Raw genomic sequence first — 27,099 nt, forward strand, 5'->3', positions numbered from 1 at the left:
TTTTTAAAACTCTGAGAAAAAATATTTTAAGTAAAATTCATTTTTCTTTAGAAGGAATAAAATGTGCTTCCATTCCTTTATTGCTGAACTATGAGGAATGGTGAGCATTTCATGTTCCATGTAGAGTTGGACATGGTCAATACATTGATTCCTTTTGAAAAAAAAAATAAGTTTTAAACCTTAGTTACAAGAGAAGATTTGCTGGCTAAGAGAATATTTAAGGAATGTATTTAAAAATGAATGTGATATAGAAACCAAAGACTTAATAAGATAGTAAAAAAGAAAAATACAATAAATTAAATTATTCTCCAAGAAGAAAACCTATAGGTTTAAAACTAGACTTCTGTTGATGAACTAACTTCATTAAATTTAGGCATAATAACTAGAGTAATAAAAATGTGGTTATATGATAAAAAATAAAAAGACATGTTAATGACAAGTTATATAAAAATGACTGTAGCAAAAAGAGGACATTTTGCCTATCAAAAATTAATGTAGAAAATTTTAAAATTTATTTTAATCAATTTATTATTTTACCTTGTTCCAAAGAATTCATATTTTCATATATGTATTAATATTTAAATGGATATACAAATTCTTCTGGGATAGCTAAGTGATACAAAGACAGAGCATTGAGGCTAGAATCAAGAAGAACTGAGTTCATATTGACCCTCATTTACCAACTTTGTGACCCTGGGCAAGTCACTTGACCTCTGTATCCCTCAGTTTCCTCCTCTGTAAAATGAAAGTAGTAATAGCCCTACCTTCGAGGGCTGTTGGGGAAGTCAAATGAGAAACATTTGTAAAGTGCTTTAGCATAGTGCCTGGCACATAGTAGGCAATAAATGCTTCTTCCTTTCCTTCCATCAGGTCAAATACATTCTCTATTGGTACAGCAAATAAAACATCTGTATCTTGTCCTCTTGAATCATTTCATGTAATTCCTCTCCTCATCTTTCCCCAATCCTTCATGAAAGATCCATCCAACCAAATGACCTTTCTCTGGACCATTCAATATTTTGTGGATACCAGCACAGCATTCAGACTGTCCATCTCATCTTACTCTTACTGAATGGCCAACCCACCTGCTATTCCAGTCAAATGCATCGATTGATGTCATTTGCACCACCTTGAAAACACAAGTCTTGTGGGAAGTCTGCTGCAGCCTCTTGATAAAGCTCTGTCATGTAGCTTTAACTTACCCATTAGATCATAAGAAATTATAATTTTTTGAGATTGCGATGGGCAATTTTCAGGGATCACCAGGAAATATTGGTGTTAAAAAGCTAAGCTTTTACAGCAGGGACTATTTTGGAATTACTCCTTGATATGGTTACTCAGTAAGCCCCATGGTTTTCATGTCATTAATACTCTCCCAAAGAAGAGAGACAGATGTTATTAATGTGGTGATCACTGATCATAAAAAAAAAAAAAATCAAATCACCTTTCTCTCAAACTCTAAGTGGCTAGGTACAACTGTGGGTAGCTAAGTGACCCAGTGACCTGGAGTAAAGAAGACTTATCTTTATGATCCTGGACAAGTCACATAGCTGCCTCAGTTTCTTCATTTGTAAAATGAGCTGGAGAAGAAAATGGCAAACAGCTCCCATTATCTCTGCCAAGAAAACCCCAAAGAATAAGGAAAAGTCAGACAAGACTGAAAAACAACTAAACATCAATAACACAGGTTCAATTGTAGAGGTAATTTTGGAATAAGCTTTCTGTGTATGGATCATTGAGCTGTTAGATCAAAAGTCAAAAATCAATAACAAAATTTAAAGAAATGGAAGAAGAGAAAGAATATTTTGCATGCTTTTACAATCTCCAATCTGCCCTATTTAAATAGGTTGCTTGCTCTGAAAAATGAACAGAAATAAAGAAACTAATCTATTACTATTTCTTTAAACTTTAATTGATGTAAAACAATCAACAAAAGAACCTACAAGCTACTTAGACCAGCAAATAGTTTATTAGATTCAGCAGAAGAAACGGCAACATAATTGTATATGTGCTCATTAGCAAAACATTACAAAAGAGCATGATGAATGATTAGGTATAGTATTGACTCATAACACAAACAGTGGAGAGAATTTTGAGAAAAGATGGACCAAAGGAGAACATGACGGGAACAGTAGCCAAACTGGATCATCCTGAAAGCATTGGAAATGAAGTAAGAAAGGAGGCAAAGAAGAAAGGAAGGAAGAGAGGAGAGAGGTAGAGATAAATGTAAAACAAGAAGGTAAGAAAGAGAAAAAAGGAAGGGGCTAGCTAGGTGGATCAGTGTATAGAGCACCAGTAATTCAGGTAATGAGGACCTGCACTATGCTTGAATAAAAAGCTAGACAGATTTGGGAAAAATCATAAAGGTAGAACCAACAGGACTTGTTAACTGATTGGATATTGGAGATGAAAAGGGGAATCATCAAAGACATGGCAGAGATTTTTAACATAGGTGACTAGATTGGTAAACTAGGAAGAGTTGTTTTGTGAGAAAAGATGCTAAGACTTCTTTAGATCAGTTGTTGAAGTGCACATAAAAAAATCAGAAGGAGAGGTCAAGGCTAGAAATAATGATGGGAAAGGTCCTCAAAAGGAGTTGGCATTTTAAACTATGAGAGTGGGGGGCAGCTGGGTTCTAGGTTCAAATCCGGCCTCAGACACTTCCTAGCTGTGTGACCCTGGGCAAGTCACTTGACCCCCATTGCCTAGCCCTTACCACTCTTCTGTCTTGACTCCAAGACGGAAGGTAAGGGTTTAAAAAAAATAATACTAAACTATGAGAGCCGATGAGTGTGCGCTCTTACTTGGAGAGGACTGAAGACAACTTTAACATTTTGGTTAAAAGTCATCCTTTTCTAGCAAAGCAAATACCATATCAGCCAAGGAGCTTGGTGTAACCAGTGTAGGTGACAGTATTAATGGCAACTTGAATGCCATTTATTTAGGATTAGCTACAAAGCTGATAATCCACCCATGGAAAATTAAGACTTACCTGCCAAGACTGAAAAAGAGTTCAATGTAGATGAAAGCTTTGAAAGTAGAGTTAGGAATGAAGAAATACAATGTGTTTGTTATAATGTGTTGGCAGATAGAAGGAAGGCTGATGATGGGGCAAAGACCTAAAGATAAGTTGTGTTTCGAACTTGTACCTTTGCAAAGTACCTATTTGAGATTTAATGTTTTTCTTAAAAAGGAAATCCCTATGGAGAAGAATTTTAAAATTTCTATTTTGTTTTAATTTAGAATCTCAACATTTTGACATTTACTTGAATTAAGAAACTTAGATTGTCTGTTGAGGGCTAAGTACATTATTGATTCTTTTTAAATCCCAGTACATTAAATATTTAACATTAGGAGCTTAAGAGTTCTGAGAAAGAGGGAGGAAAGTGAAACATTGAATTAATTACCTACCGGTGTTTAATCATTTAGGCATTTTTATTGATTCAAATTATGGTAAACCTACTCAGGTTAAGGGAGTAAAGATATCGTGTTCCTGGAATCCTCCTGCCTCTTTAACTTTTCTTCTTCGAGTCCCTCATTTGTACCCAGAGACTCCCTTTAGAATTCCTTGAAGCTAGTGGGCCACTCAGGCTTCTCTGTGAATAAATATGAGTGTTTTCAAATTCTCCTTTGCCTTAAGAAGAGGGTGCCAATGAATATCACACAACAGGGAATATTGATGGATCAAAAAATGGATTCCATGCTTATTTTCAAAAATCCTAATGTAGGGGCAGCTAGGTACCATAGTAGATAGAGTGCCAGGCTTGGAGTCAGGAGGATCTGAATTCAAATCTTGCCTCAGACATTTCCTACCCCTATGACCCTGGGCAAGTCTCTTAACCCTGACTGCCTAGCCCTTTCCATTCTTCTGTCTGAGAATTGATACTAAGACAGAAGGTAAGGGTTATTAAAATGACAGTAACAAAAAACTCCTAATATATTATTACTGAACACAAATAACCTAATTGTTATAATCAAAATTCGGTCACATATTAAGTATTATAATAATAATGCACTCTAATAGTAAAAATAATTATTTTATATTTTTATGCAACAGACCATAACAGTAAAATAATAATATCAAGCTGGTGACTTGTTCTAGAATCTTTCTATCTAAACCTCATTGAAAAAAGATAAGGATGAAATAATAATCTCATAGAATCTTTCCATAGTAAATCAAAATGTCATTCAGACTCCATAAGGATAACATTCTTTTTTAAAAACACTTATTATCTATCTTAGAATCAATACTAAGTATTGATTCCAAAGCAGACAAGTGGTAAAGGCTAGACAATGGGGGTTAAGTGACTTGCCCAGGGTCACACAGCTAGGGAGTGTCTGAGACCAGATTTGAACCAACAATGTCCTATTTCCAGGCTTGACTCTCTATCCTCTGAGCCACCTATCTGCCCACATATAACATTCTTAATGTACACCAAGAGATTTGTTTTTTTAATCCAGAAGTCCCATCAAAACAATGGATAAAGGTGATAAATAAAAATATCTCATTCTCCAATAAAGAAATACCAACTATAAAAATATCAAGAAGAAAGAGCCATGGCTGGATGTATCAATAGAATTCCTGGCATCCCTAATCAAAACTGAAATGAGAACATGTTTAAATCAATAAGTCCTACACAATACCATTGTTAATGTGTGCTTTCAGAAATCGAATGTGGAAAATATCCTGGCATAAACTTATATAATAATAGCAGAACCTAGTTGACAATCACCTTAAATATACACTTTCGAATTTGACCTAAGTAAAGGAACTATAGAAAAATTAATACCTTCTCACCAAAAAAGAGAGAAAATAAATATTCTTCAGGCTCACAATCTAACAAGTTAAAACAAAAAACTATAGAAACACAGTTGGAACAAACAGATGTTGCTTCATTCAGCAATAGAAAAGGCTAACAGATTCATGCAGTTCATTTGTCTAAAATTACAAAAAGTGGTTTACTTCTGGGGATATCATATGGAATGACTAAGATCCAAACACAGAATCAAAAAGCCCTCTATCAGTGATATTCACATGGTGAACCAATAATCTGTCAACAAAGACCCACATCCAGTGGCAGAACTGTAGATTTGTTTATGCAAACAGAAAGGTTTATGGTGGCAATTAAAGACCACTACAGACTGCAGAAGCATTCTCCTTAAGGAGCCTAGACGTAGTGATCGATGTAAGTTATTCAAGGAAATGATGGAATCTAGACCTTACATCACTGGAGACTGGAAAAATAGAGTACCATCTTAATGCCCAGCAAGACGTGACCTGGTGCTTACCACCTTTCATAGATTGAAAAATAACAAATTCTTATAAAATGAATAAAGACCATGATGGAATTTTATATTCTCTAAGTCTTACCATCAGTTGTGAAATGGTCAAGATGTGGACCATTGTTGAATATCACTTGTAACAGCTCATTTGTTCCTTAATAATCAAGGATACTCTAAATTCATGTAAGAATGATTCTCATAAAGATTTCTTTTGGATGGGAAAGGAAGCATGTAGGATGGTAATTACTGGAGTTCTTTCAATTACCTTTTTTTGAGGGGGAGATAACAATAAGATCTATTTTTTCCCATGGCTTTAGCATCTTCCCTCCTTCAAATACCTTATTAATTAATCTCTCACTCTTACTTCCAGCATAGATTTGAACACTTGATTCAATCCCAGCTGCTTTTTCCTGTCTTAGTTATCTTTAATATCATTTCTGCCTTTACGATAACATTGGAGGCTATTGAGTTAGGATCCATTTATGGTGGTTTCTATTTGTATCCAATGAAGACAAGTTTGTTAACAATTTTTATAAATATTTTGTATTCTATTTTTTTGTCCTTAAATGTCTTAGAGCTAATTTTGCTCAGCAGGATGTTTTGCCTGGTTTTCCTTAACCTGATTATACCCACCATTGTATCATTGTGATTTTTTTAGGTGAAACTGTCCAAAATCTACCATCGTCTTAATATTATACAAATGAGTTTATTTTCTAATGATTCTTGTCTTTGACAGTCATCTTTCTCTATCAAACAAGTCAGTTGTTCTTAAAGAATAAGATACTTTGAGGATTCTTTTGGTCTCTGTGATGCTTAATCTACATTGGCCAAATTTCAGTAGGAGTTATTATAGTGTCAATATTATTTCTGTTGTCCATTTCCTATTTTTGATGGACATTTATTCATTTAAATAGTTCAGAAGTTATTTCAATTGTACAACACAGTCTTTTTTCTTGTTTTTATTCTTCCTTTCCACTAATTCTGATCTTATATCTAAGTAGTCTAAGAATGCTTAGTTCATCAGTAAGAACTGATACATCTATAGCAAACCTTTTCCTGTCTATTAAGTTATAATCCATTGCATTTTTACAGTATTGTTGGGTATTCACTATATTCAGCACCTACTAATTTTTTTTAAATCCACACCTTTTGGTTAATATGCTAGAAGTGTGATAAGGGCAAGGCAATCAAGATGAAGTGTCTTTCCCAGGGCTACACACTTAGGAAGATTCTGAGGCTAGATTTGAATCCAGTACCAATAATTTTCTAAAAGAAAATGTCTTATGACAGAAAGATTTGAATCTTCTATATGATCTGCAAAGCTTTGACCTGTCTCATTACTTCTTAAACCATATTTTTCTTTCTGTCCCCTTTTACCTTTTCATTGAAATCACCAAATATTACAGTATATGTATAATCAGTTATTTTGGATGGCCTTACCAAGTTCTTTATAAAATTTCTTTCTCTTCACCCTTAGAGAGAAGGAGAAAGGAATAAGCACTTTTATGGCATCTATTATGTGCCAGGTCCTGTGCTCAGGGCTTTTTAAAAATATATTATCTTGTTTGATCCTCATAGTAAACCTGCAAAGTAGATACTATTGTTATCCCCATTTTACATTTGACTAAATTGAGGCAAATAGAGGGGTAAGCAATAAGTTTATGAGGTCACATTTGAACTCACGTCTTCTTGAGTCTGGGTCAGTGCTCTATCCATTGAGCCACCTGTCTTAGCAACTTAGCTTGGTAAATCTATCTTAATGGAATTCTTTTTGTGAATACTTATAATGAATTCTGCAATATGCAATAACCAACTGTTCCACTACATAATATTTCTTCTTCCTTTGGGGCATATTATAACTCCTTCCTTGCTTATGATCCATCCTCTTACTTAGTGACAACTTCATTTTTTCGTCTGGTTTTGTTTATAGCAAGAATGTCACGATTGATATGATTCATCCCATCTAGTAATATGTCCACTTACTGGTGGATTTCACCTTTAGAATGCCAAGAGTCAAATTAAAATTCTAAAAATAATGGAATTCTTACTACTCTCTGAACTTTTCCTTTTTCTCTGCCATAATTACAGAAGAGAGTGAGTGTAGCATATAAATGATCCTGGGTTCTTGGATCTATGCTGTGGGACATAGCTCTAGAATGTTCTCTCATTCTGGAAAGACTTTGAGGCTCAAGAGAAAGTCTGTTTTCCAAAGACCAACCTAAATATGGAGAGAGTTACCATTCAGTCAAGTCTCACTCTTCATGACTCAGTGAATCATAGAGTCCATGGGATTTTCTTGGCAAAGACACCAGAGTGGTTTCCATTTTCTTCTCTAAGAGATGAAGGCAAATAGAATTTAAGTGACTCGGCCAGGATCACAGAGCCAGTAAGTGTCGGAGGCTGGATTTGAACTTAAGTCATCCTGACTTCAGACCTAGTATTCTATCCACTGAGCCATTTAGCCACCCAAATGATAAGATACACCTGATTCCTGGCCATTTAGTGATTTTTTTTTTATATTCACATTCCTTGAAAGAAACTAAAGTACAAAAATGGCCTTCAATCTCACTTATGTAAATGAGAGTTAATAAAACAAAAATCCGCCTTCCTGAAATTGCTGTTTACTTGGTGTTAGTTGTTCTCCTACCCACTCCATTCCCATCCTGATTCCAATTTTTCTGATGAATTCTTGGAAACAGATTTTTCTGCTAACATAAAATGTGTTCTGGAAGTGGTAATGTAATTAATTCTAGTAGATAGTTTCAGGTAGAAACTTCATCTTGCTGGTGAATGCCAGACCTGGAATCAGGAGGGTCTGAGTTCAAATCCAGCCTCAGATATTTACCAGTTGTATAATTGGGAAATGGCAAACCGCTCCAGTATCTCTGCCAGGAAAACCCCAAATGGGGTCATGAGTCAGACACAGCTAAAAAAACTGAGCCATTAATCCTTCATGACTGACCATTTCTTCCCTGTCTCTGCTAGTTACTCTCAGCAATTCTCAGCTTCTTAGCACCTCTAGAGTTCTAGGCAATGCCCTAAGCCTATAAATTGCAGAGAAGGTGCCAATTGGCATTAGTGGTGGGAGTTTTCTTGCCTGGGAGTTCCCATATTCTCCATGAGAATCCTGAGGGTGAGGTTTCCACAGCCAGGCAAAGCCCATATTCTGGCATTTACAACTTCTCTGTCTCACCATAAACTGACAGGGCTTCCATTTTTCAGTGGATCATTTACCCAGTTTAAGAAAGAAACTGACAGCCACTATTTTTAGGGTAAGAGTCATTGGACCTTCTGGAGGTGGATAACAGAGAACTGATGGCTTGAGAATTGGCATGTATGTACTTATGCCTTTGACAGATCAGATTCTTAAAGAATGTGATTTTTCTAGTTTTTATAATCATGATCATCAATCATGTGAATAAATCCATCCAAATGCCATATTGATTTAAAGGCTCGTTTTTTTTAAGTGAGGAGGACATGAAGATTTGTTATCATTCAGTCATTTTTCAATTGTGTCCGACTCTTCTTGACCTCACTTGGAATTTCTAGGATGGTTGGCGGTTTACTTCTCTAGCTCATTTTACAGATGAGGAAATGGAAGCAAGCAGGAGTAATTTGCCCAGGTTCAAACAGCTACTTAGTGTCTGAAGTTGGATTTGAACTCAGAGTGATGAGTCCTCCTGACTGTAGGCATGTGGTTTATTAACTGCCTAAAAGGTTGTTTCTGAGGCAGTGATGTCTTAGACCTTTATCTTTTAGAAGAGATTTGAAATTCCTCTCCCCAACCCCAAAATCCTTTCTGCCTCTCAGAATAATAAACTTTGACTAACAGGGAAATATTCTTTTCCCAGACTAGATTCCTTCATTCCTCTAATTAGCCTCAAAAACCACTTTCAAAATCCCATGACCTATTATTTAAAAAAAAAAAAAAAAGACTCTTACCTTCCATCTTAAACTGTGTATTTATTCTAAGGCAAAAGAGTGCTAAGGGCTGGGCAAATGTAGTTAAGTGACTTGCCCCAGGTCACATAGCTAGCAAGTGCCTGAGGTCAAATTTGAACCCTGGACCTCCTGTCACTGAGCCACTTAGCTGCCCCCAGGATCTCTGATTCCCCTTTATTTAAACATGTATTAACTCCATTATTATCATTGAACTGGCTAAACCCAATGTAGTTGCTGATCAAAAGTAGGCTTAAGAAATTTTAGAGTCTAGAGGATTTAGGATTTGGAAACCCCAGTAATTAGAAACATTCTCAAAAACTAAGCAGCTTTCGGGGGCAGCTGGGTAGCTCAGTGGATTGAGAGCCAGGCCTAGAGATAGGAGGTTCTAGGTTCAAATCCGGCCTCAGACACTTCCCAGCTGTGTAACCCTGGGCAAGTCACTTGACCCCCATTGCCCACCCTTACCACTCTTCCACCAAGGAGCCAATACACAGAAGTTAAGGGTTTAAAAAAAAAAACTAAGAAGCTTTCTAAGACAGTAAGTTACCATGAATATGTTAGCATTCCCTGGCAGCTTCCTGATCTAGAAGCCCCCTGTACCCTGTCTCTTTCCTTTCTCCATCCCCAGTACTTAAACAAATATGTGATCTTATTAATTCAGGAGTACCTTCCAGAGATACAAATTACAACTAATCCATACTGTCCATCCTATCTGATTCTTGTCCATGTGCTTTCAGACATTCTTCCTACTGGAGACCTTTCTCACTTTCACCATTATAAATGGGTTCCAGTGGAGGATCTCCTCTCTTTGACTATCCATCTCTCATCCCTTGCTCTTATCATGTTACCAGCATCTCTTCATTTCCTGACATACAATTCCTTGATAATACTCTCTACTTCTATCCCTTTCTTTTTGGTTATATGCTGCAGCATACTTACATTCATGTTGTACCTTCCCTTTGCCCTCTGTATGATACACATCTTTTGCCTTTTAGGGATCGTTGTGTTCTATATCTCACTGCCACATAAAAAAAATTGTAAAATAATTAGTATTGAATCAAAAGGCCTTTGATTTTATGGGAAATTTGAAGTCAGAAAAAGAGCTTTGCAATTCCTCCAAAGTCATCCAGCCCTCACCCTTCTCCTGTTCAATTTTGGGTCTAACTTATTGTCCTTCTTTACTGTGTGTCCCAGTTATACATTTCTGTTAGACATATTCTAGGATATTCATCTATGTATCTACTTATCTACCTATTCTTTCTATCTGTCTCTTTCCATCTATCCTTCCATCCATCTATTCATCTAGCCATCCATCCATTATCCATCTATCAACCTGTCTTTCAATCCATCTATCTATCTACTTACCTACTTTATCTGTCTACTTATCTTTCTATCTGCCTACCATATACCTACCTATATATATGCAGAGAGAGAGAGAGAGAGAGAGAGAGAGAGAGAGAGAGAGGCTAATATATGTGTACACATGCGTGTGTATGGATAACTTTGTAACCATGAAATGACAATATTTAAAGAATCGCTCTGTTTTAACTATGAGGACTGCTCCTACTGCTGAGGCAAAACACATCTAATTTTTGACTTAGCAGATTATCTTCAAGTCCCCATGGCTAAAAAAGTGTCATTTTTGTAGCCAACCTAGTAATAGGGTTCTCTTTGAACTTCCATCTACTCTGTATCTTGTACACAACTAGCTATTTGAATTTTGTATGAAAAAAGCCATACCTCTTTTTTCTACCATAACACTTTGCATAGTTCCTAGAAAATAGGAAGTGCTTAATAAATGTTTGCTGATTGATTGCCTGACTGAACTTTACCCTGGCTTCCTCTCTGATGATAAAGTCTCTGAGCTCCTGACTCAAAACCAGTCCAGTTGGGAAGTCGATCTAGGGCTTACCTGCCTTTGGCATAGAACTCAAGGACCCACAGTCACCTCTGACCTTGATTAGACATTGCAAAAGTACTATAGTAGTTTTATATGAATAATTCATATTTATATAGTGCTGGTTATTTCATACGCTTGGCCACTTCTCCAGAAATATCCTTAGACAGGAAACAGATTCTAAGTCTTGTTCAAATCATATTGTTGTTTAGTCCATGGGACAGTTGATGAAATGGTTTGGTATCACTATTTGAGTGGTAAAGTTGAGAATAATAAGACTTTTTTGCTAATAAATAATCTGACAAGCACTCCACTCTTCATACTGTTTATCTAAAGGATGTGTTAGCCAGGCCTCTTTAGTATTAACTTGCAAAAAAATCATTGGGCTGCTTTGGGTGGGGTTTAATCAAGCCTTGTACTCTGATTGAAATGCACTGTTCAGAAGGAAAATTGATTAACAAAACAAAAAAAAAATCTAGAGTGCTTTCCATGCAAACAGTCATCAGTGTATCTTACATAATTATAGTAGCCCATAAATCACTGCAGTGCATAAGTGCTTTACTGTTGATGTAAATATCTTAATGACTGAAACCTCTTTAACCATGAATAATTTATATCTGTATGATTCATTTTTCACACCCATGCTTTACTTCAACATGATGAATTAATCCTTTGTCAAGGGCTGTGAACTTGATTTCTTTCTTCTGTTTGTTTTTCTCCAACTGGCATGTCTATTTCTTCTCTCCTGCCATCTTTAATGTACGCTCCATCCATATCACTTGGACTTTCCTATGTATCTTGCTAGATATCTTAGAAGAATGCTGGATCATTTTTTAATACCTGTACCTTCTGTCTTAGACTCAATACTAAATATTGGTTCCAAAGCAGAAGAACAGTAAGGCCCAGGGTCACACAGTTTGGAAGTCTCTGAGGTCAGATTTGGACCCAGAACCTCCTATCTCAAGGCCTGGTACTCCATCCATTAAGCCAATCACTGCCCCTAGAGCATTTCAAATGCCGTTTTTTATAAGGACTTTTGTGGCTTACATGCAGTAGCATTTGGGAATATACAATTCACTTCTCCTTGTTGTTAGGAAAAAGCATCTGAGTAAGTCCTGAATGAATGCTATGACTGGTGAAGACTGTCACTGGATGTCAAGCACTTTCTAAATGATGTTGGTTGTTGGCCTTGATTGCAAGTAATTCCTTGTTTCCATGAGTATGATTTGGCATGAAGAATAGGGACAAAGCAGCTGCACAAATTCTGAGTTTAGGTCTTTTTTTTTTTTTTTTTTGCACAAATGCTGTTGCCATGACTTCCCCTTGCACATCAATGTCTACCAAAAGGTCTTGGTGCCATAAAGGGGATGCCAGAACAAAATCCATTGCAAGAACTTGATAGAAAAAGTCTTGTAGAAGTTTGCAGTTCCTATGCCCAAAAGGGCTTTAGAAGACTGCCTGCCCTTTGATACAGCCATATCACCCAAAGAGATAATAAGGAAAAAGACTTGTACAAAAGTATTTATAGCTGTGCTCTTTGTGGTGGCAAAAAAAAATTGAAAATGAGGGGATACCCTTCAATTGTGGAATGGCTGAACAAATTGTGGTATATGTTGGTGATGGAATACATTGTGCTAAAAGGAATGATGAACTGGAGGAATTCCACATGAACTGGAACGACCTCCAGGAAGTGATGCAGAGCAAATGGAGCAGAACCAGGAGAACCTTATACACAGAGATGGATACACTGTGGTATAATCCAATGTACTGGACTTCTCTACTAGCATCAGTGCAAATGATCCAGGACAGTTCTGAGGGACTTATGAGAAAGAATACTCTCCACATCCAGAGAAAGAACTGTGGGAGCAGAAACACAGAAGAAAAACAACTACCCGATCACATGGTTCAATGGGGATATGATTGGGAATGTAGACTCTAAATGATCACTCTATTGCAAATATTAATAATATGAAAATAGATCTGATCAATGACATGTAAAACCCAGTAGAATTGCTCATTAGATATAGGAGGGGGTGGGAGGAGGAGAGGGAAAGAACATGAATCATGTAACCATGGAAAACTATTCTAAATTAAATCAATAAATAAATGAACTTAACTTTTAAAAGATAAGAAGTTTGCAGTTCCAAGAAAATGTCGGCCAGTGTATATAGCCCACATATAATCTGGATGTATTCAAGGTCTTTCTAGTTCTAAAATAAATCTTAAGCTACTAAAAACCATTTTTCCACCTTACCACTCAAGCAATGGTTGTTGTTAAGTCATTTCAGTCATATCCAGCTCTTTGCAACCCTATCTAGGGTTTTCTTGGCAAGGATAATGAAGTGATTCATCATTTACTTCAGCTTATTTTGGAGATGAGGAATCTGAGGCAAACCGAGTTAAATGACTTGCTCAGAAATCACACAGCTAGTAAGTATCCAAGGACAGATTTGAACTCAGGAAGATGGTCCCTCAATTGGGGAATGGTGGAACAAATTGTGGTATATGATGGTGATGGAATACTATTATGCTGTAAGGAATGATGAACTGGAGGATTTCAGAAAGAGTGGAAGAGCTTCATAGCCTGAAGCAGAGTGAAATAAGCAGAACCAGGAAACATTATAAACAGTAACAGCAATATTGTGGAATGATCAACTTTGATAGACTGCTACTGCTATATTCAAACTCTGAGGATTGTTAGTCTCACCTTGATTGACAAGGGAGACAGTTGGGGACATCGGAATGTTCCCAGATGCTGTGAGGACAGGAGCAAAGGCCTGAGGATATAAATACCCCTAACAGTCATTTGAGAGGGGTCTTTGGTCTTGGGGTCTTTGGACTTTGAGCTTGGACCATTGATCTTTGATCTTGGAGCATGATCTGTGGATCCCTGACTGTGGGTCATTGGTTCTCTCTGAACTTCCTTAGATCTTTAGGCATCTGAATCATCATAGCTATTTAGATTTCTGGGACCCAGGTGGGAACTGGGAGGAGGGAGGTATAAGAAGAAGAGGGTGGATTTCCTTAAGGGTGGTTACTTCTTGAAGGCTGTGCAAGGCTGACATATCACAAACTGATAACAAGGAAGCTGAGAGAAATCACAATATCTGTACTAACAGAGCAGATTGCCCTCTCTGGTTTGGCAGTGGCCAAGCTGAACCAGAGGAGTGTGAAACACTAGCTCCAGCTTTGCTGAAATGACAGCCTACAGTCCTGAGGGATTATTGTTCATAGATATTAGTGTGACAGGGTCTCCTATCCTCAAACCATTCCTGAATTTTCTTTTCCCTATTTAAGATCAATAGATAAAGTTTTATTAAGTACCTTCCTGAGTGGTCATTATATCATGACCCTTGGGGAGGGAGCAACGCAGTCAGATGAAACATGATCCAAGGCTAATTAGAGCCCAATATTAATAATTAATCCAATCCCAGGTGGGACCTGAAAGGGTTACCCATCCACCAGACCATTAAGGGTCCTACCTGGGCACTGTTATCCCCTAGAAGTATAGTAGTATCAAAAAGAGTCCCCATATTTTCATTATAACAATACTAACAGCAATGTAATGATCCAAGACAATTCTGAAGGACTTGGGACCAAGAATGCTATCCACCTCCAGAGAAAGAACTATTGGAGAAGAAAATGCAGATGAAAACATATGATTTATCATTTATTTATAGGGGTATATGATTTGGGGTTTTGGTTTTATAAGATTATTCACTTACAAAAATGAATAATATGGAAATATGTCTTGAGTGAAAATACATGTACAGGCCAGATTGAATTGCTTGTCAACTCTGAGAGCAGGAAGGGAAGAAGGGAAGGAGACAATATGAATCATATAACTTTGGAAAGGAGACAATATGAATCATATAACTTTGGAAAATGTGTGTGGAAATTTGTTATTAAAATAAAATAAAACAAAGAAAGGAAGGAAGGAAGGAAGGAAGGAAGGAAGGAAGGAAAGAAGGAAGGAAGGAAGGAAGGAAGGAAGGAAGCTGAATCTTCCTGACATTCTACTTTGCCACCTAACTGCTCTTTACAAAATTATACTATGCGCTAATTAATTCCTCCTTTAGTGAGAGATTTGTACATCTTCTGGTATTGTTTCTGCTAAACATGGAAGACGTAATACTTCTTCAACTGTGTATTTTCATTGATGGAGTTTGGTCCATCAAACAGTGAAGAAAACCTAACAATGCCTTTTCTGCTGTTTCTTTCAAAGATACAAGTATTGATGGACCAATTTTTTGGGCTTTATATTAAATTGCACATTATAGTCTGGACAATAGGCTTACTCAATTACTTGGATTTTTCCTTTATGGATTGTTAAGTCTTTTGTGTAGTTGGGAATCTTATAAGTTCTACAGTGTTCTGGGTCTTAGTGCAATCAGCACAGAGTCATGTGCAAATAGGTACTAACTGAAGACTGCACTTACTCTAGGGAAATCCTCCAGAATCTGCACTGTTCATCTGCCATTATAATGGTAAATACCTTTGGCAAGTTCATCCCTTTCCTGCCTCCACCTCTTAGAATCTAACTTTCTTCAAGGATCAGTTTATATACCACCTCCTATGATGATGGCTAGAATTATTATTATTATTGATAATTATTAATAATAAATTATATATAAATAATATAAAAGTAATTGTAACTAGCATTATAAACAGTGCTCTAAAGTTTGAAACATGTTTCATATAAATTGTTTCATCTTAACCTTTTCCAAAACAACCCTGGGTAATAGGTGCTGTATTTATACTATCTTGCAGGTGTGAAAACTGAGGCAGAAAGAGGCTAATTGATTTTCCAGGGTCATTAACTATTAAGTGTCTGAGGCCAGATTTGAATTCTGGTCTTCCTGATTCTAGGGCTAGTGCGCTATCCATTGTGCCACCTAGTTCCCTATGGAAAGCCTTTCCCAGGCTCTTTAATTTTTAGAGTTCTTTCCATCCTCAAATGAGCTTACATATACTTATTTATCTATTTACATGTTTTTTTCTTGATGGTAGTAGGTAAGTTCTTTCCAAGAAAGGGCTGATTTTGTCTTTTATCTTTGTATCACTGGACCTCAGCATTGAATCTCACTTAATACATGTTTATGGGATTGAATTGGATGTTGAACAAATTTTTCTGTCGTTGCATCTGCAAATAATATTAATATAATCTTATGCCTTTTCTTCAATGAGATAACTGGAGAAAGGGATCATATCTGACTGAATGTTTGAAGGACTAACATCATGAAGAGATATTCGATTTGGGGGTTCTAAAATCTAGAACGCTGAGCCATGTAGAAGTTACATGGAGGCAAGTTTCAACTAGATATAAAATACAAGGAAATTAGAGGAGTACAAAAGTAGAATGATATTGAGAATTTGTAACCACTGAGTCTACCTATCTGTGAAGGGATTCCAGCAGTCTATGACCCAAATATACTCAAGGGAATCAGAAAAGCATAAGAATATGTTGTCAAAGAGGTATCTATCATGAAGGGTATGACACAAGGACATCATTGCTCAAACCTTTGTTATATTCTGTGCCTGTCATAGTTTTGTATGATTGAATTATGATCAGTGCTAGCCTCTTTTTCATTTTTACATTAAATTTCCAACAGATTCAGTGGCAACAGCTTCTGGGCCACTACTTGTTGAAGTTGCCAAAACCCCCGGTTCCAGCCTTGGTGTTGCATTGAGTACTTCGATGTGCTGTAACAAGCAAGTCATCATCATCGATAAAATCAAATCTGCAAGTATTGCTGACAGGTGAGTGCCCACGAAGATACCTCGTCTTCCAAGGTGCATGACTTAAAAAAAGACTAAATTTAATTTTTAAAGTTTCCTTCCCATTTTCTACAAGTTTCATTTTAAGAGAAAAGTCACTGTTGATGGGCCTCAAAATTCACCCACCCTATCAGTTACCCCATGATGTAAGTCTCAGTTAAAGGATTCTTCCCAGATGTTTGGTTTGACCACTTGGCACAGTTTTTTAAATAAACCTTTTTCTTCTGTTTTAGAATCAATATTATGTATTGGTTCTAAGGCAGAAGAGCAATAAGGGTTAGACAATGGGAGTTAAGTGACTTGCCTAGGGTCACACAGCTAGGAAGTATCTGAGATCAGATTTGAGCCCAGAACCTCCCATATCTAGGCAAAAAAAAAGCCTTAAAAAAATACTAAACAAACTCTTCTACCACACATTGCCACATAAACCTTCAATTACTGCCATAGAGAAGCCAAGCATTTCTTTGTGATGTAGCATGCAGTGAAATATCCAAAGGAATTAAACCCTATAGCCATGAAATCTTATTATTTTCCTTAAATGAAAAAAAAAATTGACTACCTGGCTGGAATCCTTAAAGTGAAGCTTTGCAATGCGAAATGGCTGTCATGGTATGTTAATCTTAAGGTTTTACAACCTTGAAGTGTCCCTTTAAGGTGCGTTTCTCATTTCTACAACACAATAAAAATGAAACTCTTTTCCCTTAGCTTTTTTTTATTTTCTTCTAATTAATATTTTAGAATGTTGCTGAGGTTGATGGGGAGAAAGACTGGTTTACCTACAAAATCATTTTACAGTTCTTGAGAAGAAAGACTTCATTTCCTCCATTTGGAATGACCTCACACATCCAAATGAAACTGTATTTACAGATGGAAGGGATGATTAAAAGCACTTTTTTTGCCCTGAGAGGTGGGCTACCAAAACTGTGGAACTTTTTTAAAATTTATTTTGAAATGTGCTTTAGGAGCCAGGCTCTCATGTATGTTCCTGGTCCTTTATTCCCTGTATCCCAATTCTTCTCAGTATCCCGTCTCACAGCAGAGCTGTGAGCAGCAAACCCCTGTAGTGGTCAGTCTACAGCTCCACTGTGGTCTTACCCTACATTAAAGCCTTGAACAGCCATTGATCCAGGGGTGCTCTCCAGTTCAATGGTGCAGGATGCTTTAATTTTCTCCCTCTGTTTTTTTTTTCCCATTCCACAGGGGGTAACCAGTTAAAGGAGCTGTCCACTTGACTGGTACGTGGGATGCTGACTGCTGTGTTTGCATTTCTCAACTCATCCAGTAGCCAGTTCCTTGAGTGCAGCAAGATGTAGCAGCTAGCTCCCTCCCCCTTGTCCCAATCTAACCCTCAAGTCACCATGCCAACCCTGGTTTCATCACTTGTTTGAATCGTGCATAATTTCCATCATCATTTACGGTCTCTCTTCTAATGAATGTTTAACTTTGGAATAACAAAACAAGAAGAAAATGGTGAACTGGGCACTTGTGTGAGAGGGGTCTTACTAATATTTCCCTCAGGTTGTTCTCATTATTCTATTGTCATTCACATATATATTAGTAGTCAGCTACCCCATTCCAATTCTTTGAGTACTGTTTTGGGATATCATGTGCTTACCAACTCCTCTGTAGAGATTTGAAGACCTAATGGGAAAAAAACTGGAAAAATTCAAGGGGAGGTAGAAAAAAACATTGTTTTTCCAAATTCTTTTCAAGTATCTCTTCTCCCCCCATTAAAAATTGGAAAACTGAGAAAAATACTTTATTTTCCTGAATTTTTCCATTTTTTCCAACCTTTCATGTCTTTTTGTATATAAGGTTTGTATGAAAAGGCTTAAAATGTTGACATTGGATGGCTGTAACACTTGAACTTTTCCTTTAAAGATCTCTTGTAATTTTCATGAGCAATATGAAGAAACTAAAAGTCCCCTTCCAAACAGGGGCCATACTTTATCAGACTGAGTTTTTTTCCCTCTCTATAGATGTGGTGCATTGCATGTTGGGGACCATATTCTTTCCATCGATGGAACTAGCATGGAACATTGCACAATGGCAGAAGCTACCCAATTCCTTGCCAATACCACAGACCAGGTCAAACTTGAGATCCTTCCCTATCACCAGACTCGAGTGGCATTGAAGGGACCTGAACACGGTAAGAATCGCCATTTGGACAAATCCTCTTTTACCTCTTATTGTCTCCTCACAGTTATTACTTTGTCCCAGAAAATATGAAATTGGAATGGAGCTGAGTTGGAATCTTCAGTATTATTAATTACTTCATTTATCGTCCCAGTGCTGAGCACATAGCCTGGCACATAGTAGGAGTTTAATAAATGCTTAATGATTGATTGTGAATTAATCATCATCCATCTTGCAAGTCCCCTTTTTCAAGTGGTTTGATTAAATATGCCTTCTGGAAAATCCTAAAGTTGAGGTATGAAATATTTTTAAGAGTATCTGTCAAAGTCTTGCTTAATGTAAACCAAGTCCCTGAAACCAATGGACAATGGAGCAACTAGAAGGGAAATACCTAGCATTTTTAAAACCTTTAATTTCTGTCCTAATAACAAAACTTAAGAAAGAAGAGCAAGGACTAGGCAAATGGATTGAATAACTTGCCTGAGGTCATATAGGTAGGAAGTACCTAAGGCCAAATTTGAACCCACATCCTCCCAATTCCAGGCTTGGGGTGCCATCCTAGCATTTTTCATACTGGATTTGTTCCCTAAATGTAGAATAACAAATCTGTACAAACCAAACCTGAATGCATGTTTTGACACTGCTGCAATATATTCCCACACTCCTTCCTAATTCTTAAGGGTGGTATCTAAATGCTTCAAAGAAGTCAAGGCATTAGTCTTCATTCCTTATGGACTAACCCATTTCTCTGAGTTTCAAAAGTCTGGCTGGTGTTGTGCTCTCCAGTATTTAGAGACCAGGCAAAAGAGAAGCACCTCCTTGTCAGGTCTGCTCTCAATTCTGAAACCATTCTTTCTCAGGAAGAGAGAAAAAAAATCTCCCTTCCCAGATGGAACATTTCACTGTCTGATAAGTGAATAATTGGGATTGGATATGTGTTCTGGTGAAATCAATAAATGCAAAGCATGCTAATAGGGACAGAAACTGGACCTCTGACTACTTTATTGATATAAATAACTCCAAATTGAGTGAACAACACTGGCCGGCACTTTCTCAATAACCTACAGGCTTAGAGAGTTGTCTACAGCACTGAATAATTAAATGACTTTCTCCTGGTCACAGCAGGTGTGTTTAGGTGGCAAGATTTGAATCAAAGTCTTCTTGGTTTCACGGTCAGCTCTCTGTAGCCAGTGCCCTATGCTGCCTCTACAGTATTACTCTGTGAGGTATTACTCAATACTCAATATGGTATTACTCAATTACTCAATACAAAATATTTAGATATCAAGAATAAAATAGAATCTCAGAGATTCTGGGTTCAAAAATCTCACATGTGCCTACTAATTTTTAAATGAGGTCCATCTAAGCATCCTGAGTCAAAAAGATGCAGCAAGAACAACAACTTTATGCCCTAAAAGGCAACCAAGAAAATGTTGTTATTGTTGCTTATTCATTTCACTTGTGTCTGACTCTTCACAATCCCATTTGGGGTTTTCTTGGCAGAGATACTGGAGTGGTTTGTTATTTCCTTCTCCAGCTCATTTTATAGATGGGGAAACTGAGGCAAACAAGGATAAGTGACTTGCCCAGGCTCACATAGCTAGTAGGTACCTAAGATTGGATTTGAATTCAGGTCTTCCTGACTCGCCTAACTGCCCAACCAGGAAAGTATTCTTATAGTTTTGTTTTCAAGATTTTTCTCTTATTTTAGAATTCAAAACAAAAACAAACAAACCCCTCAAAATTTGATTTAAAGCTAAGGCTGCTTATTTTTCTTATATTCCACAAACCCACAGACCTCCTTTGGTGCTGATCATTATGTCTCAAAAAGAATTAATATGTTTCTGTACATGTAGGAAGATAGCAAATTTTTCTTGGGTTGCCTTCTTGGGTGCAGAGAGCTCATTTGTATTACATGCCTTCCACCTCTGGAAGCAGTTCTCCACAGTACAAGGAGGGGTGTTGGGGCTGGGCATGTGTGGGTAGGGTAGATCATTCCATATTGAATGCATCAGCTGGATACAACCATTTTAATTAAATAGAGCTCAGACAGGCCTGGAGCTAATGAAATCCACAGTACCCCATCATTCTTATCAGATTTTTAATTTTGCACATTGAACAAAGGGCAGAAAGTATGCTGTGCAGGCAGATTATCCGAATTAAAAAAATATATCCAGCATCCTTTAAAATATTTGAAAGGAAATGATAAGGATCTACAAAGTGTAGTAGGTTCGGAAGAGACAACAAATTGCAGGACATTCATACAGGTCACGGTGCCAATGGTATTTTCTGACATTCTGACTGAGTGGAAAGACTATTTAACAAAGAAGGTTTGGGACAATACTCTGAAGTCTTAAAAAAAAAAAAAAAAACCTCTTCTGTCTTAGAATCAATACTAAGGATCAGTTCCAAGACAAAAGAGACAATTGGGGTTAAGTGACTTGCCCAGGGCCACACAGTTAGAAAATGTCGTAGGGCAAGTCTCTGGGTCTGGCACCCTAGTTGCTCACTCTGAAGTCCTTATTGAGTTGGCAGGGATAGGGGAAAGAGGAAGTCAAGCAACATGATATGATATCTTGAGTGATGCTGGGGTTTATTTGGTTTTTTAGGTTTTACTGATGACTTTAGCTTTTCTGTTATATTTCTTTCTGAATATCTTCCTCCCTGCCTCGGCTGCCTAATGAGCCTTCCTGTGTAACGAAGAAATAAAAAACAGTTAAGCACTGGAATGATCATGTCCTCATAGTTCCCAACCTCTCCACCAAAAGGAAGGTATATTTCCTCTAGTAATGCTGTTTTGTCAAAGAAATGTAATATTATCTAAATTCCCCCATTAATGACTCCCAGATCAATTTCTAAATGGTTTTTTATTTTCTTAAGCCAATTTCTTCTTCTTCCTCTTTATTTTCCCTTCTCTCCAATAATAAAAAGTTTGCTCTAAGCAATTTCCCAATGTATTGACAAAGGGATAAAATTATTTATCCTACAACTCGGTTCAAGTGGCTGATTTTACTCTCTAAACTGCATGTACTAAGAAAAAACCTTAATATTTCTTCAGCATACAGTTGGCATGATAATAATTCACATTTATGTAGTACTATGGAATTTACACAGTGCTTTCTTCATGGCACTCTCTAAGGGAAGCATCTGGGTATTTTTATCCCACTGTGAAAGATAAGGCAACAGAACCATGGAGAGGGACTTGGGCACAACCAAGGGCACACAGCTGGTAAGAGGAAAAGTCAAGACTCAATCTTGAGACCAGTGTTCTTTGCACTGTCATCCTACATACCTTCTTGCATCTGATACCATTTATACGCCAGGATACTGGACAGTTAGATGGCATCCTTAGACACTTACTAGCTGGATGACCCTGGGCAAGTCACTTATCCCTATTTTTCTCAGGTTCCTTATCTCATCTCTAAAATGAGCTGGTGAAGGAAATGACAAACCATTCCAGTATCTTTGCCAAGAAGAACCCAAATGTGGTCACTGAAATGAATGAACAACCACAAAATATAAGGGAAATGGGTTACACTGAATCTCCTAAGAAATCCTAGATGGTAGCTCTGGTCCTATCTCATACTTTCCCTTCTACTAACCTTCTTGTAAATGTAGCATACAGGCATCCCTCACTATGAGAGAATGCAGTCGGTACTGTTAAACTGTTTGGAAAACTATTTTCTTGGGGCAGCTGGGTAGCTCAGTGGATTGAGAGCCAGGCCTAGAGACTGGAGGTCCTAGGTTCAAATCCGGTCTCAGACACTTCCCAGCTGTGTGACCCTGGGCAAGTCACTTGACCCCCATTGCCTACCCTTACCACTCTTCCACCTATAAGTCAATACACAGAAGTTAAGGGTTTAAAAATTAAAAAAAAAAATAAAAAATAAACTATTTTCTATAAAGCAAATCCTATTTTCCCAGCTTATTTATGTTATGAAAATCTCTTTACATTCCTGCTAGAATATAAACACAGTCACCCCACCCAGCCCATTTTTAAAAAAAATCCTCCAAATACCCCAATTAACAATTTTATGTCAAGTTAACACCTTCAGTTCCTTTCGTGGTTTTTCTTTCTCATAGCATCATGGTGTGAAAGATCTATATGGCATTCCTTTGACATACTTGGATGGGAAGAGGACCGTCCATAAACCAATTCAGAATGTAATAAGTACATAGGAGGAGTCAGAGCCAAAAGAGAAATGAAAGATCTCAGGGAGACATCACTTTTAGCTGTCAGGAAGGTGAGGTGGACAGGGATGATGTTGTTAGATTAAAATTAATAACTGCAGGTTCTTATTTTCCATAAAGTTTACTAATAATCACTTGAAATAGAAAAAGCAGATCTATAGAGATTTAAGCCTAATCTAACCTGACTCTGACCACGTGTTTCTCCACATGGCTGTCTCCCTCAGCCATGGTCCTTCCACACCGCCTCCAAGGGAATAGAGATCCCGGGCATGTCTCGTCCCACACCCTTATCCTTTCTCTCGACCTTAAATAGAACATTACAGCAGTTGGAGATGGGGAAAGTTTCCAGGATTTCCAGGAAAGATCCAGGAACAAGATTCCAGGAGGAAGAAAAGATAAGACAAGGGATGATTTTCCATTTTTTTGTTTTTGTTTTTGTTTCAAGACTTGGGCTCCCTCTCTTTCCCAGGCTGGAAATGCAACGGCCCCTCACATGTGTGATCACAATAATGATCATCACAGAAGCTTTAACCTGCTCCAGTTTTCCTACCTTGGCCTCCTAAAGCAGCAAGATGGTCCTCCATGCTAGAGAACTTACCATATTGATGCCTCTCTTAGTGAGGACACCCACTTGGCTTTAATTGTATTGCAGCTTAGAGTTGCCAGATGTTGGCCTCAACTTCTCCAGCATCAGGAATTATAGGCATGCACCACCATGCCTGGTCTAATAGTCCATTTTGGCTGGAACATGAATGCATATAGTTTGAAATAGAGTAGGTTAGTCCCTGCCTTTGAGGCTCTTGGTGGTAGAACTGAGTGGATTAAATAACTGATTATAACTGATTGGATGTTGGGGGGTGAGGAAGAGAGAAGAACCAGAGATAACTGAGTTTTGAGATGGTTGTAAAATGAAAAATTAGCTAGAAAAGGAATGGCCAACCACTCTAGTATCTTTGCCAAGAAAATCCCAAATGAGGTTATCAAGAATTGGACATGATTGAATGACTAAATGGGCAGTGTGATATCTATATCTATTCAAAAAGAATGGTGATGACATCAGTGAAAATTATGAAGGAGAGAGAGAGAAAATGAGAGAGAGAGAGAGAGAGAGAGAGAGAGAGAGAGAGAGAAGAAGAAGAAGAAGAAGAAGAGGAGAGGAGAGGAGAGGAGAGGAGAGGAAGTAGAGAAGAGAAGAGAAGAGAAGAGAAGAGAAGAGAAGAGAAGAGAAGAGAAGAGAAGAGAAAATTGGGACAAGTTGAGTTTAAGATGGATGAGAAACCCAGAAAGACTATCTGGTAGCTGGAAATGCAGTCCTGGAGTTCATAGAAAAGATTGGGCTAGAGATACAGATTTAAGAATCCTCTGAATCAAGGTGCTTGGGGAAACCATGGGAGTGTGTGGCATCACCACTGGGAAGAAAATTGTAAAAGAAGAGAAAGCCAGGAATGATGTCTAGAAGCCAACGCCACAGCAGAAACAAGTGGAAATCTTTAGACTCCATTATTACACTAGCTGTACAGTTTAATATAATGTTGAAGAAAATAATTTTTTAAAAAATAAAAGTAGATTCAACAGACCCAACACTGAGATCATCCCACCCTCCCCCACCCCACCCCCAAAAGATCTAAGTTTCTAAGTGCTTGGGAAGGAGGAAGAAGACAATAGTTTGGTTGAGGAGACAAGGATGTTACAGAATCAAGGGTTCTTTAATTTTTCTTCAGCTAGGAGAGACTTGAGCATATTTCTAGGCAAGTGGTAAATGCCAATGAAAAGCAATAGTTTGAAAATGCAAGAATGAATGTAAATGAGCAATAAAAGGCCCTAGAACAGGTGGGAGATGAGAGCAAAGTCATAGGTAGAAAGGCCTTACTGAGGAGTAGAGTTTTATTATACATTTTTTTTTCCTCTAATCATTTCATGGGTGCAAGTCTTGGTGTCTGAATGACAAAGGGCTCTTCTTAGCCTCAAGGTCTCTTCTGTCTTTTGACTTCCCACTTTAACACAGTTCTGGGCACACAAGAGAAGTTTAATAAATACTTGTTAACTGATTGACTTCAAATGCCACAACCCATGACCTTTTCCCCCATCCCCAAACTGCTTCATCTTTATGCAGCATCTGATACCATCAGTCATGGCTCTTTGTTATGCTCTCTTTCCTTGGCTCCCACAATAGTGCCCTTTCCTGGTTTTCTTTTTGCTTTTCTAACCACTGTCTCCAATTCTCTCCTGTTTCACCTTCTTCCTCCCACTCGTAAGTTTCATGACACAGTATCAGCAGGAACAAGGTAACAGAAACTATGATGATGAGTAGCTTTTCAGCTATAAGAAATATAGGTTAATATTATTCCCCAGAGGGGGATTTATGACTTGCTCCCTTGAATACTAAAATTATGTGGGGGAAATTTCTGTTAAATAAGGGCTTGCTCCACTTCATCTACTGTAAAAGACACTGGCTTGGCTACAACATGGAAGATGAGAGCAATTTTGGAGTTAATGAGTACTTTCCTCAGTTCTGAGGCTAATGTGATCATTAATATGCAATTTAAATGGCCAAACCCAGCAAGGAGAGGGTTCGACTTCCAAACTGGTGTTACAAGCAATAAGTATTTATAGATAGATTTCCTAACAATGAAAAACATGACCTGAGAGTCAGGCGAAGTGGAAAGATGTATGAGTCGATCTTTATCAGTGTAATCTCATTCTTTTTGAGAATATCAATAAGTATACCAGTGATCAGTATTGTTTGTATTCTAAATCTCTGGGTAGGAAAACAAATCCTGATAGCAAAGCACATAGAGTATGTTGTTTAAAGAAAGAAATGAAATGCCACTGAACATCACATTAAAACGATTGAGAAGCTCTGCCCTCAAAATATGATTTATTGTCAAAAATGAATTGAGATCTTCAGAAACAACAAGTCTGGTAATCAAATATTCATTTCAAGAGAAAAGGGCATTGCTCAGGATCACATAAAATCATACCACAGCCCAAGATTTCTTTATTATTGGAAGCCTAGATCCCAGTAGAAATAGTTTATTGTTAAGGATAATCAAATGGCAGTGATAGAGGTTGGCTAAATTAAAATGTCAGAGCAGTAAATTGTAGTGACTGACATGTAAACTACTTGAATCAAGAGAGAATGTGATTTATCTCTCCTAGTTTTCTTTTTCTTAATATACAAGGGCTGTTAACTGGCGGTGATTCGCAAATCTTTAATTACTAATAGTGTGTCATAGATCTTGATGGGGTTGACTTTTAAGCTAAAAAATGTTTTTAATCTCAGCAGCTAAGCACAGGGGGAGATTAGAAATTGATTCAATAGTCATCTTTAAAGGAAGAAAAATGGTCTGTAGAAAAGCTTGCATTATTCTTGGGAGGATGAAAGGTTTCAATCCCAGATGTTAATCACCTGCTTTGCTGACCACTGGGGAAAAGGGAAAAGGCAAACAAATCTTTTTCCTTTGCAAACCGCTTTCATTTTTGGTTACTTTTTTCTTTATTTGAACAATTCAGTTACCTTTTCCTCTTTTTTTGGTTCTCCCTCCCCTTCTTTCCCCCCTCCCATTTCCTGTCATCCCTTCATGCGGGCAGAAAAAGTTCAGAGGAGCAACGGGCAACTTACCTGGGATCCCTGGGCCAACAACCACAACAGGCTACTCACCTATCACCATTATAACACCTACCGCCCTGACCATTGCAGGATGGCAGCCTGGAAATTCCAGAAACCAACTCCTCCGAAAAACCCTCGTAATGTTCCAGGCTTTTCTTTTTCCTCCTGGTTTCTATTTAAATCTCTTCTCTTTCTCTCTCTCTCTCTCTCTCTCTCTCTCTCTCTCTCTCTCTCTCTCTCTCTCTCTCTCTCTCTCTCTCTC

At 37.6% G+C, this 27,099-nt stretch overlaps 1 protein-coding gene across 1 annotated transcript in view; it reads left to right on the forward strand.

Annotated features, from left to right (window-relative positions):
- The window catches only part of GRIP1 (glutamate receptor interacting protein 1), a 491,773-nt gene that overhangs the window by 349,092 nt on the left and 115,582 nt on the right, over positions 1-27,099 (forward strand). The window contains exons 6-8 of the mRNA XM_044679204.1: positions 16,735-16,882; positions 18,880-19,049; positions 26,819-26,974. Of these exons, the coding sequence (XP_044535139.1) occupies positions 16,735-16,882; positions 18,880-19,049; positions 26,819-26,974 (474 nt within the window). The remainder of the gene's footprint in view (positions 1-16,734; positions 16,883-18,879; positions 19,050-26,818; positions 26,975-27,099) is intronic.

The sequence above is a fragment of the Gracilinanus agilis genome, chromosome 5, assembly GCF_016433145.1.
Source record: "Gracilinanus agilis isolate LMUSP501 chromosome 5, AgileGrace, whole genome shotgun sequence".
Classification (NCBI taxonomy): Eukaryota; Metazoa; Chordata; class Mammalia; order Didelphimorphia; family Didelphidae; genus Gracilinanus; species Gracilinanus agilis.